The 14,023-nt window shown below is 33.7% G+C and overlaps 1 protein-coding gene across 2 annotated transcripts in view; it reads right to left on the bottom strand.

The window, feature by feature from the left end:
- Nucleotides 1-14,023, bottom strand: part of LOC143148976 (serine/threonine-protein kinase PLK1) — a 70,880-nt gene that overhangs the window by 2,289 nt on the left and 54,568 nt on the right. For both annotated transcript variants that reach the window (XM_076315850.1, XM_076315851.1), the window contains exons 4-6: nt 12,077-12,291; nt 6,556-6,985; nt 4,864-5,426 (exon numbers count right to left, since the gene is read on the bottom strand). In XM_076315850.1, the coding sequence (XP_076171965.1) occupies nt 4,864-5,426; nt 6,556-6,985; nt 12,077-12,291 (1,208 nt within the window). The remainder of the gene's footprint in view (nt 1-4,863; nt 5,427-6,555; nt 6,986-12,076; nt 12,292-14,023) is intronic.

Genomic DNA, 14,023 nt, shown 5'->3' with positions numbered 1-14,023 from the left:
ATAAACATTTCCTGAATAGTTCTTTTACGTTTAACGTTTAAAATATCCGCTGAAGTGTTCGTTTTTCAAACACGCCCACCTGGTGGTTTTATATAAAGAATAATAAGAAGAATCATGGTCTGGGTTAAGTCTACACCGTTTACAAAAAGAATGAGGTCACGGGGAGTTAGACCTTGTTATTAGTATTCGACTTGTTTTTAAATAGTAAACGAAACAGAAGGTACGACCTGTTCTCATTATGAGACGAACGATAGGTGTATTGGTATAGGTGTTTCGAGCGATAAGTCTTTTTCATTGTAAAAGAACGATCTATTTTTGGACAGAGTTGTTATTATTGAGTTCATTGCAATATATTGTTGCGCGTATGTTGGGGATTATGAGATATGTAATAGATACGTTCGTTTGCAACAAATAAAATAAAACTACATAAATAGTGTTCTGCACTGGTCAATTGCAGGATCGTGGTTTCGTTGCAGGATACTGCAGACGACAGAAAAAAAATACCATTTTAGACATCGGAAGAGATGTTTTTCCTATTCTCATCGATCAGTATCGATTTTAATGATATTTTACAGGTTTGTAAATTCACATGTACGACAATCGTAATCAGAGTTACAGCCGCAGATGGCTAATCAGTTGTGAGAAAACTATGTGTAAAGTTTGGAAAAATCGCTTAGCTTATACTTTCAAAAATGATCGAAACTGTCAAAATTATTAACCCTTTGCGCTTCTTAATTTATTTATTTTTTTTTCCACCTACCACCAACTTTTCAATCAATTTAAGAAATATATTTAAAAAAAGTGATCTCATTGAAATGTGGTATTGTAACAATGCAGGGTGTGTAACAAGTATATTTTTCATTTATATTAAATAGCAAGGTAGTTGTGTGATGTCGAGTTTGGTTTGACATTGGAGTTGGTGTAAAAAACGTGATGTCGAACAATACTTGACATAGGACCGGTAAGGGTTAAATCTTTCTAATCGAGTGTTAAAAAGTAATACAATGTGATACGATTGATAAGAGAAAAAATGAAAAAAAATTTTAAGCGTCATGGGATTCGAATCCGAGACAAAATATTATATTACTGATCTCTTACGCTTGTCGCTACATCACAGCTACTGTTGAATGGAATGGATCTATTGCTAGAGTATTCCTAAATAAGCGATTTTTTCAAACATTGCATTAATTTGTTTCATAACTAACTCGCCATCTACGACTATAACATGTTATCGTTGTAGTTACATGTGAATCTACAAGACTGCAAAATATCATTAAAATCGGTGAGGATTAGGTCTGAGATTATTAGGGACCTGTTATATATAATATATCTTTCGAGATCGAAATTATTTATATTTCGAGAATTAACTTTTTCCATCTCGAACTGGAGCCAATCGTCACCGGCTACGATTAAAAAGTCTCGGGAATTCATCGAAGATATAATAAAATATAATAATTTGAATTTTCTAACTGAAGATTTAAAAGAATATCTAATTCGGAAATGAGACAAAATTGATCGTTCTCTTCTTATATTTTTTAAAAGTTGAAAGTCTTAAGAATGATGAATTAATTACGATAAAATTCGAAAAATCGACAATTTTACAAAACTTGCGCCACAGATTAAAGTTGTTCTTCTCGGAACGACTTTCGTCAAGCTGCTCGGGATTATATCCCAAGAACAAATATTATTTATTTATTACTTGGAAAATCTGTTTTCTGACGCAATTTAAACAATTGTACGATATTCATTTTTCCCGTAATTTGTTTGATCTTGGATTTCTAATTTTGCGTGCCCTTAAACCTTATTCCGTCGTATGTGTATCTATATCGTCAAATTGATTATCTTTTATTTAACAAAATGTCATCGAGAAAATACTGCAGTGCCATTTAAAAAATTCAAGTTAACCTTTGGATAACCTTTAAGAAATAAAAATAGAAATATAATTTTTAATCCGTCGAGTTCTATACGAAAATAGTTTAGGCGTTATTTCAAACGGCATTTATCGTTAGACAACCTGTATAATTGTGATCACGTGTAAACGGAATTCATAACCGCGTGAACTATTACGTAAGAATACACATCTGGAATTGTATGCATCTGGATTATTTAAAAAAATTGTTGTCGGTCGTTTCGATCGGAGAAAAATATTTCGCGATGATTGTGGCGTGTAGACTGTTAATAAAAATCTGGAACCTTCGTCAGGATCGATTCTTTGTGTTAATATATGATAAATAAAAAAATACTTTATCATTTTGCAATCTGAGATTGCGTTATCGAGATAAAAGTAATTAAACTGTTTACTTCTAAATGTGCTTCGACGCGAAGCACGTGTGCGCGTGTGTGTGTGTATGTGTGTGTATGCATGTGGGACCGCGTGCTCAGCTGACCGAGGTATAAATAGCGCGTGCCGGGAGTCACACCGGTATATTTTAGCTGCTTATATCTCGGTGACGATGCCTCGGATTGCAAAATGGTAAAGGACTTTTCTGCGCCAGGAATTGATTCTGTTAAATGGTTCCCCACATTTTTCTTCCTAGGGTGATCATGTTACGAAACGTAGGTTCTTTCACCACGTAATATTTTCACTCGCCGAATTCGTAAACGATTCGAATGAAAAATAATTGGAACAAAGTCCTACTTTTTACCAATTCGCCAATGATAATATTATGACAAGAATATAACAATTTTAATTCTCTCTCAAAGTTTACTCTTCTCGACAGAAATTACGAGCGTATCTCGGTTCCATCTCAAGACAAAAGAGGTTATAAAAATGTTAACGTTAAATTCATCTACTAAACTATTATTCGTCTATATCCAAAACTATACACGGTATCCTATCGACAAATGGCTATATTCTCTTTCCATAGAATGTATCGAATCGTTTCTACTACTTGTTACGTCCTTTGACATTACGAAATAGGAGCGTTATTAACGCAAATTAAAAACTTTTACAGCCTTCATTGCACATTTTTATGAGAGTATGAAAAATGGATTGGCAAGATTTTCACGATAAAACAAGATCAAGTATTCGACTATTCGGACTGCATTTGGACTATTTTTAATTACAAATGGAAGGTTCTTCAGAAATGATTCGTATAACGTATAAGTGAAATATTCGGAATACAAACTAGTTTAGTTTCAGCTTTTATCGGAAGAAACTTATCGGTCCATTGATAATACTCTCGTAAAGATACGATGAGAGATACAAAAGTTGTCGGTTTACAGTATTCTCGTCAAACAAATACACGTGCGAGCAACATCGCATTGAAACTCGACGATCGAGCGGTTTTAATACGAGTCGTGCTCACTGTTGTGCTCGTTCCAACAAGTATACCTCATCAGACGGTTCACACGTGAATTAACATTAGAACTACCGATAGATTCCAGTATATTAACACTAGATTTACCAACCAGTCGAAATGACTGGTTTTAATTGCTTTTACAAAGAAATTTACTTCAAATTCTATAGAATTTTTCAAAAGCTGTTGCGACTTTTTTTATTTTATGGATATAATCAATTTCATAAGTGTCCTCTTTTTCCTCAATTATCGATTTTCCTGAGATAAATTTGAAGAATACTTCGATATACTGAAATCTATCGGTAGTTCCAGTGTTAAGGTGTTCCTCGTGTGTAACTAAGGAAAATCGATGATTCAGGAAGAAGAGGAATTCATGATACATGTGAAATTGATTATATCTAGAGAATAGAAAAGGTCACAACGTCTTTTGAAAATATGCTATAGAATTTTAAGTAAAAGCAGTTGGAATCACTCGTTTTAACCGGATGGTAAATCTACTGTTAAGCTACGTGTACATTTGAGAGTAAAGCTGTCGCGAGTTGTTCTTGAGAATGTTTCTCACCCAATGGAGTCTGAGTTAAGAGTGATTGTCGGATTCTCAAACGCAGTTTTCGCTAACGAAGAACACTCCCCAAAGCAACTCGCGACAGTTCTACTCTCAAGTGAACACATAGCCTTGGACTGAGCCCGAGATACGAAAGATCCATATTTCAGGAACAGATTCGTTACTGTTCCTCCTTAAAACATTCCACGTGGGCCCGGCAGTGAGCATTTTATCGAGAGGTTACTCCATCGTTAACTCTGATTCTTCAAGTCTTATCGTTATGCAACGGTCTGTTAAAAAATGAGCATTGTAACTCGTTCTTTTTTTACTTTAACGTATACCGTACTGTCCCTGGGCGTTAACTATTGAATATTTGGGGAATGTTCGTTTCAAATAGCTTCCAGAATTTAATGAAATAACAAGTTAGCTACGAACAAACATCGTTTACAAAATAGACACGCTCGCCCGCGTGTACGTGCATAAATACATATATATCTGTTTATTTTGTAAACATTGTCACTATCGAATTTTAATATAGCGGGCTAAAAAGCACATATCTTTAGTTTTTATAATTGGTGGGAGTAGCGATGTAAAGGTATTTCAGTTTAACGGATAAACATCTTCGAAGGTGCTGTTTCGACAATACCACGTTTCCGAGAAAGGCAATAAGAAGATTCGGAAATTCAACGAAAACTTTTTTGGCTCAAAATCGACGCACCTCTACCAAGAAGGAATCGATAATGTATTAAATGGAAGTAAACCATCTTCGATTATGATAAATACGTTATATCACGATTCCCGGTGACGTGTTTTATACGCGAATAGCTTTAACCGAAAGACGCGAAAGTTATTCACGGCTCGATCTAATATATACTTTCATAAACGATTAAAACCACATATTTCTCTGTAAAATCGGATGTACTGTTTAATTTACGTTTTTTTTTTTTTATCTAAAACGCGATTTATTTTAATAATTGATAAAAAAAATATATATCAACTCACTGAAAAAAAGATACCGACCTTCTGTCGTGTGTGTAACTAATTTTCGTATTGTCATTGAAGAGAACGCCGACAGATTTATCAGAAAGTTGAAAACTTAGGCCGTATTTGTTCGAGTAATCGATCCACTTGGTGATGAAGAGAGGTACAACGTCATCTACGGATGGAGGATTTTGCAACATGTTTTTCTGTTTCATTTCCGTAATGCATGCTTCCAATGCTCGGTGCATCTGCACGCTTTGAGCCACGTATCCCATTTTTTTGTGGTCCGGACAGAGAACGCTGCTCAATCGCTGTCGGAATTTCGGAACTTTTGGAAGCTTCTTAGCCAACCAGCTGATCACTTTCATCCCTTTTCTTAAACTTTTCTGCGATCGGTTAATTTGATGCGGCTGTTGATGTTGCGGCTGTTGCTGCTGCTGCTGCTGCTGTTGCCGCTGTCGCTGCTGCTGCTGCTGTTGCTGCTGTTGTTGTTGTTGTTGTTGTTGATGATGATGTTGTTGCGGTTGTTGAGATTGTTGTATATGCACAGTTTGCTGCTGGTACCGATGAGATATTTCTTGCGATAATATGGTTGGCCAAACCTGAAAGCATATATTAAATATTTTTCAAACGATATAACGCTACTTTCCATAATGATACATTGTGCTAATAGATATTCAACAAAATATTGATATCTTATGTTTGCAGGTGAGACGAATCCTCTCGTACTTTTATAAAATGAATTACAACAACTTACAATTAGTTTACAATTATCGATTGTCTTCCAATATTTCATCCTATTTATTAATCGTAAAATCGTCCTTTTGCAAAAATCTCTCTATTTCGAGCCATCAAAATTATAGAGGACATTTCTTTATTTTACCAAAACTTTACTAGGCTCGAAAAAAAGAAATCATATAACAAACTGTCCAACGAAATTTATGATTTAAAGAAAGTTTGATTTGTTTTATACAATTTGATTTAAACAATTTTGTTGACTTTTAAAGAGTGCAGAAAGATCTATTGGTATGTTTTTTAATATCTAAAAAGTAAGCTAAATAAATCTTCCTTCGTTAATTAAATTTCTTTAATTCGCCCAGAGCTTGTTGCGTTACACGTAGTTGAGTGTTAGTTATTCTAGTGGAGAAGGACTCTTTTGCTGCTAAGTGAAGCTGATCGTTTCGTTTCAAATGTTGATTTGTATACATAGTCATAGATTTGTATGCACAGTAATACATAGCCTTCTGTAACAATGATTCAGTTTGTTTCTGGCAGCTCAAGGTCTATAACTTTTCACACATATATCTACTACCTAACACTCGGTAGAATCGTTTCTGCCTGTAAATATGGTTTTATCTCCGATGTGGAGACTTTTACACTTGTTACAATGTAACGTTTCTACTTTTTCTAGATAACTGTCTCAAGATCCTTGTTTTATCCTTTATCGAAATTTAGTTCGAATATGGCTAGTGCTTTTGACGAGATGGATCCCAGAGATGGAATTTGGAAGTATATCGGTATGTGTATCACTATGACACGTGCACAAACGTCAATCGCTAAAATGGCAATTTCAAACAGATTGTAAATCTATTGTGCAGTGTGCATCTCCTTTGTATCAGGATTGATTAGATTACGCGCGTTCAACGAATCAACGAAGATTGCAACGTTTCGAAACGTAACGATCACAAACGAATAATACAGAGGACATTGTAGGACGGTTTGAACGCTTACCTGATTTTTATTGAATTTCTGATTTCTAGAAGTCGTGGAGTTCGAAGAGGGCGACGACATAGGATCGATTATCGACGCATGTGGCATTTGGTAGCAACAGGTATGAGGTAAGGAAACTGGTACGTATTCCTTGGTGAGATAAGCGTGTTCTTTCACCCTTTCCAAAGACGGTCTGAGTTCAGGATTCGGTTGTAAAAGCCACCTTATGAGATCTTGTCCGCTTCGACTTGCCATCGTGTCGTCAACTTCTCGATAATGATTGTTACATATCCTAGCATAAGTTTCCTTCAATGTCGCAGTGTCGAAAGGTGGTTGCCCCACCAGCAGGGCATAAAGTATGCATCCGAGCGCCCAAACATCCGCTTCGTAACTGTACGCTTGCTTATACAACACTTCCGGTGCGATGTAATTCGGTGTTCCGCATATTGTCCTGTGCATATAAATGAATTACCATGTTTTTACTTGTACAAAGTGCGATTAAAGAAATATGTGAAAAGGTGTTATCAAATTGTACTTGTGCAAAGTTTGTTGAATTCGTTAATTTTTTAAACATTTGCATACTCCCTCGTATTTGTTTTACCGTAAATTGGATCGAAAGGGAACTCGATACGTTAGCTGCTACAAATATGTACATATTTTTCACATTGTGAAACGATTACCAAACAGAATGCATGCGTTAATAAGTTGAAAAATGTTTAGTTTAAGTTCATTTTTCACTAGAGAGGACAAGTCGCTAGAAACTTTCGTCCAAAATAATTTTACATTGGTCGATTGCAGAAAAATGGAATACGTTGCAATTGGAAAAGCTTATCGAAAGGTTCGATACTTTATCTATCGAGGTGATCTCGTTTAATGGTATAGCAGCTATACTTTCTGTACTACTATGCCGATTGAAAAGAACGACTTCGATAACATATACACAACATGACCTCTGAACGACTTTAAACATCGATACGTACAAACAGTATTATTTATTCTTTAATTCACGGGCTAGATTCGAATTGACAATCATTTTCATCGCAACCAGTTTCATCTACGACAGTGATTATAATAATGGCCAACTCGTACGATCTTCTTCGTATAAATATAACTCTGATCGGTGTAACACAATTTTTTATGATATTTTTTCAAACTACTTTCACAATTACTGGCACATATTTTCAAATTTTATTGAAATAAGCTTCAATGACAGGCTGTTGGATATTTTCCACGATTCGTGTGTCATGTTCGTCATTGTATCTTCGTGAGGGTATCATCAACGTATCGAGGAGGTTTTTCTAATAAAAATAAGCCTAGACACGTCCTTTTAACGGTTACAAGTCCCTACTTCGGTTCTGGAAACATGTAAGAATGTGTCAATTAACAAAAGTAAGTAATACTGGATAAAATTTTTCTCTGTGCACCGAGGATCAAGGTTGTTCGAAGGTCATATTGTGACATATCTTTCACTTCGTTTTTAAATCAGCTGCAATGTTGTATTACAAAGAAAATTATTGTGCCATTTAACAAATTCTGGGTCACCTCGATCTTCTTCGAAGATACAGGCTATATAAGAAATGAAACCGTGCTGTTCGATGAGTCAGTTTCTAGTTGTTCATTCTGTACACAATGACGGCTATATATACATACATATGTAAGTGCATAGTTAGTTTAAATAGGTGTGTATTAATTTGCAGACGACAAATATTTTCCTAGAAAGCTCAAAGAAATTGAAAATATATTTTCAAAAGGATTTCAACCTTGTTTTATTAACTGGAGACGAAGACTCGAGTCGTTCGATAAATGCAACAAAATTACAAATATTTTTTATCGAGTTCTTGGGACGAGAAAATTATTCGCGTGAAGAACTCGATTATTTTTCCAATTAATATTAATTTACAATTGTAACATTAATAATTAGTGGTTAAAACTGTTTGTTGTAAAACGATACGCACGTGCTCCTTCTAACAAGATATATACTATACGTACTTGTTTTGTATTTTTCGATTTTCTTTACTTTTATTTTTCCATGTCGATTTGCAACATTTCGATAGGGTTCGGGTCGGGTGATTGTGTCGGTCAGTTCGTTTTATTAACGTTACCTTCGCATAAAAATATCTCGACAACACACGCAATATATTTAGGATCGTTGTCTACTTGATATATTCAACCTTTTCCCATACAGGTTTTTACAATTGACAGCAGTAAATCTCTCGCGATATTTAAACACACTTATCGGTCTATGATCCCCTGTATTCGGTGAATGGCGCCAACGGTATTAATAAACACTGAGTCCAAGACAAGTATGGATTCACCGATATATTTTATCGTAGATTTAACCTTTCTACTGTTGAATTGGTAATAAATTATAGGAAAAGCCTTTTCAGAATTTATTTTCAAAAATAATTATACTTATAAATATAGGTATGTAAAAATGAACCAAAAAAGTAGAAAATCTTACAGAATTGGTCACAAAAGCCAACAAAATTTGTATATTTGGTGTTTTCTTTAGAATAATATGATTACCCATGCTTAAATATACACAAATGCAATGAAAGGTTAATATAGATCTGCCAGTATTCTTTACCTGTGCATTTAAAGTGTTTTGTCGTTCAATTCGAATCGATTAAATTTAAGCTTATGTATATATACACAATGCAAATATATACAAATGCAATGAAAGGTTAATACAGATCCGGCAGTATTCTTTACCTATGCATTTAAAGTGTTTCCCCGTCCAATTCGAATGGATTAAATTTAGACTTATGTACATACATCTATGTCATAATTACTTTGGATCACAGTTCTCATACTCAAATTGTGCTCTTTTGCAAAACAATTCTTGCTCGTCGATTTTTCTAAAGTGTGTTCGAAACATTGGATAATTCTGATGCTTATTTTTTAACCAAGATTTCTCGATATTTCAATATAAATGTAAAAATTGGTTTAAAATTACAGTACTGTTCACTTGAATAGACCCATCTGATTTTTTAGTAAATGATATACGTAAATGCAATTAATAGAGACATCCAATTGCTAAGTAATGGAGAAATATTTACATTCAATAAAGTTTCAAACAAAGCATGGTAAAATTCATTTGTAACATCCGAATGTATAATGCACATTCGACTTTAAAAAGTGATCGAGTATACTTTTATAATTTGTATTTCCTTTTTCATAATTTGGTATGTTTCTCTTTGTTCGTTATAAATTCAAGGTTGTATAAGAAAACGAATCTAATACTAATTTAATTGTAAACTGCATCATGATGCCATTGATAGACAAAGAGGTTTTCATATTGTTTTCGACCATCGTACATTTACGATTTAGAGAACCATCTTTGTATATTGACATTAATAATTATATTCGACGAAACGCAGAACAGGTAAAACCGTTAGTATTTTTATCGCGAAACCATTCTTTTAGTACAGAAGTCGTATCGCACGATCATCACAATGAAAAATTTAACCTCGGTGTCTCATAACGTGTTCAAATTTTTCTAAAATATTCTCAAACAGATTCAATTTTCATTCGAACGTTGTAAAATATTTAATTCACAAACTTAAATTAAAATTTTGTAATCTTTTATCTACAGAGGTAAAAATTTTGTCCCTTTTTGCCCGCTAGAAAGATATCGTTCTCATACTCAACCGGTGAGTAATTTGAAACAAATTATTAATCGTTAATTAACATTTTTATTAATTCTTCTTGCAATTTCTTAGTTGAAACATCTGTGTTTCTTTCAGAGTTTTTGACGATAATGAACAGTAATAACAGTAAAAATATTGATGGTAATTATAATTTCTAATTAAGTTGCAAAACTGTTACGAATGTCCTCGCTGGCTTACCGTTAAATATTAAATAATCAAAGTTTTAAACGAGCGAAAATCGTTATAATTCTCACTGTTAGAGAAACATGAACAGATGCTGTACCAGTTCACATTAATCGCACATCTACTTTTGAAAATGAGTAGATCGTATAAAATCTCATTACGTTTATCCCAAATAATATACAAAACTTTATAGATAGATATTAAAATATACGTAATCCGTAGACTTTATCTGCTCCTCGTTAAACCTTCTTTTTCAAGGAACATCATCTACTGTTTCAATGTTGTTTAATATGCTACACACACGCGCGTGCGCGTACAGAACTTGTTAACTAACTACACTGGACATTTCAAGGTTCTTGGAGATCTCTCGATAGGTTTTCCAGATTTTACGATGAAATTCCGCTCGACGATCTTGTTCTGGTGTAATGTTCATTCCTGCGTTCGATCGATATCACGAAAATCGATCTAACCCGCTGTTGCATAAGTATTTAAGAGATATAATTTACAAATTCCTCGTATACGGGGAATAATCAAGTTTTAAACCAAGCATGGTAAAATTCATTTGTAACATCCGAACGTATAATGCACGTTCGACTTTAAAAAGTGATCGAGGATACTTTTATAATTTGTATTCTCTTTTCGCGAGACATAGTTTAATTATATTCGAAATAATGAACAAAAGCGTCACTGTCGCCTTCGGGAAATTAAATTCAAGATAAGACGAGATAAACGGTTGTTCAAAAACATAATGGCGGTATCTATTCGAGCTTTCTGAGCAAATGTACGCACTTCGAAAATTAATATAACTTGTATATACACAAGTCTACATATGGCCGCTGGTTTATGTATATACAGGGTGCGTCATGCAGTTGGGACCGGTCGAACTTCCTGTTTGGTTGAGGATAGAAAAACCTGATACAGGAAGAAGTTGAACGGTACAACAGGATCTATATTTCTATGACCTCGTTTTCTTTTTTTTTAATTGGAACAATAGGTATACAGTGTGCAAGTGTTTTTCCTTTGAACGATTTCCTTTTAGGTAGTCGAAAAATAAATAATTCACGACGTACTTCGCATAGAAAACAAAGTAAACGTATTTTTTATACAATTAAATTCTATTGGATTGTAATTAACATTTCAAACAAAGCTTGTATACCAAAGGTACATTGTATTTATTCAATTCAATTCACATAAACGAATTCTAAAGGCTCGAAGATTCGCTATATGCATATTTGCAAACGTTGTATTCTTGTTGTTTTTTTTTTTTTTTTTTTTTTTTTTTTACAAAAGCGTACGAATAAAATATGTTTCATTTCTGCATAAAATTCATTTTATGAAGACCAAGATTTGGACCAGTATGCTAATCGATTTTCAATACGAGTAGGTACTTAGCTGCATATATAATAAGGTTGAATGCGTTAAGAAAAAATGAAAAAAAAAAAGATAAAATACATACATGATATTATTATAATGTGATATTTAAATAAAAAGTAATTATAGTGTAAAAACAAAAGACTGCGAAGAGGATTATGAACACTGATACTGTCTGTGTAAATAGAAATAAAAATACTACTTCGTTTTATTTTGGTATTTCCAAAGCGGTGATCGAGTCATTGATAAATTACTATTCTTGGTGTTTCACTCAATTGAGTAGAAAATCAGTGAGATTTTTTTCTTAATAGTAATAGAAAGAAAAAAAAAAAACTTACACTCGTCTTCGCTGTCCGTCAGGCCTCGTCGCCAGTCCAAAGTCTCCAATCTTGACGATCATACGGTCCGATAGGAACATGTTTCCTGGCTTCAAATCTCGATGAACAACTTTCTGAGAGTGAATATACGCGACGCCTGTTACCATTTGTTTCATGTAATACCGTGCTTCCGGCTCCGTGACTTTGCCACGGTACTTCAGCACGTGCATCAAACTCTGTCAAACAAAAATGATAGTTCCATTTTACATGTCAAAGTAGGATGAAGTTTAAAAAAATCTACGATGCTCGTTTCCTCGGATAGAGTTATTCTATGATAATAGCCGATCGCAAAACTTTACATACACCCTATAAATTACACTAATATGGAAAATGCGATAATTTCGATATTTCGATCGGTATCGCGACATTTGTTATTTAAAATAAGAAATATTTCGAAAGGAATAATCTGAATTTATTAAACATGCTTATAAAAGAATATTAACAATCACAAAGTATCACAAGAATGTACATAAAATATTATACGTTAAGGAGTCTGTCTAATTCTCAACACTAAAATTGAACAGTTTTGAAGATTTAAAAAAAAAAAAGAAATCTGATACATCGATCTCAAACTTATATTTACGTATCTAAATATAGTTGTTTTGTCGAGTCATAGGAAATTTGTCAAATGTAAATAATTAATCTTGTTGAAGTTGCATTGTGTAATCTTTTTCCGAAAAAATTGGCAGAAAATTGAGGGCTTTTTTCGTCCGAATAAGTGTAACTGTCGTCCGTACCAAAATAATAAAGGAATCCATGCATTGCAGAAACGACAGCACTTTAAAAGAAAATTTGATCTTTACATAAAACTCTGTGACTTGATCCAGTATCGTTTTTGTAATTGTAGATTTCTGTAAAGTATTTTATCGAAACATTATATTTTTATCTATCAGTGTTTTCCTCACAGGTAATTTTAGTTGTTCGCACAAGACTCATTTCCTTTTTTTTTCTCCATTTGTCAGCAATTTTCTAACCTCTATTGCGTTCTAACTCTTTGCACTTGAAAGACGACTTTGACTCGCCATTCGGTTTCTTGCAGCAACTCGAGTCTCATTCGCCTCTCGATGACTGATGTTCTGTTCTTCGTTTATCGCTTTTCTACGCTATTCGGTCTCTGTACAAGTAAATAGAAGAGGACGATCGATTGCAATAAGAAAGTCGATATTTCAAAGGACATCGACATTAGTGTACAGAAAACATAATGTTACGGTTTTCATTTAGTAAGACAAGCGGTCTGTAATTCTATTGACAAATTAGAACAAAGCCAAGACGACGTCCGCGAAGAGGATTACCCGAGATGGTGTTGAAATATATTATCGAAAACTTAACGTTGCATTAAATTATACGAAACAGCATTTTCATGTATCGTTTCAAATAAGGAAGATATTCGAGTGGACAGAATTTGTGAGTCACATTGTGTATTATATATTAAAATAAAATAGTTACATCAGTTACTATATGTATAATACTAGGTTGTTCGATAAGTTTCGTCGTTTTTTCCATTGCAAGAACATACTAGGACACTTCAACTTTGAACAACTGTAAATATACGAACGAGTCGAGAGATTTACATAAAACTTCACACATGTTCATCAAAGAGTAGTACCATTTTTAGAAGAATAAAACAACGAAACTAATAGCGCTATTCCTTATCGAACGACAAAACTTATCGAGCAACCTATTATAATTCGTTTCATAATTGATTCATAATTAGTAGTAAGAAAACGGGCTGAACACACGTCGAGTTATTAGTTTCGTCGTAGGGGAAGGTACGATAAGATTGGAACGATAAGTTAAGAAAAAATTACCCCAAATTACTATACTTATCGATAATATATCTATAAAATGTATTACACATGGTGACGAACGTATGTAATCTGTTGTTTGAAATTCTTTGAAATATTCAGG

The sequence above is a fragment of the Ptiloglossa arizonensis genome, chromosome 7 (genome assembly GCF_051014685.1).
Source record: "Ptiloglossa arizonensis isolate GNS036 chromosome 7, iyPtiAriz1_principal, whole genome shotgun sequence".
Taxonomy (NCBI): domain Eukaryota; kingdom Metazoa; phylum Arthropoda; class Insecta; order Hymenoptera; family Colletidae; genus Ptiloglossa; species Ptiloglossa arizonensis.
The sequence above is the reverse complement of the archived record's forward strand: the minus strand, read 5'-3'. Positions and strand labels throughout refer to the sequence as shown.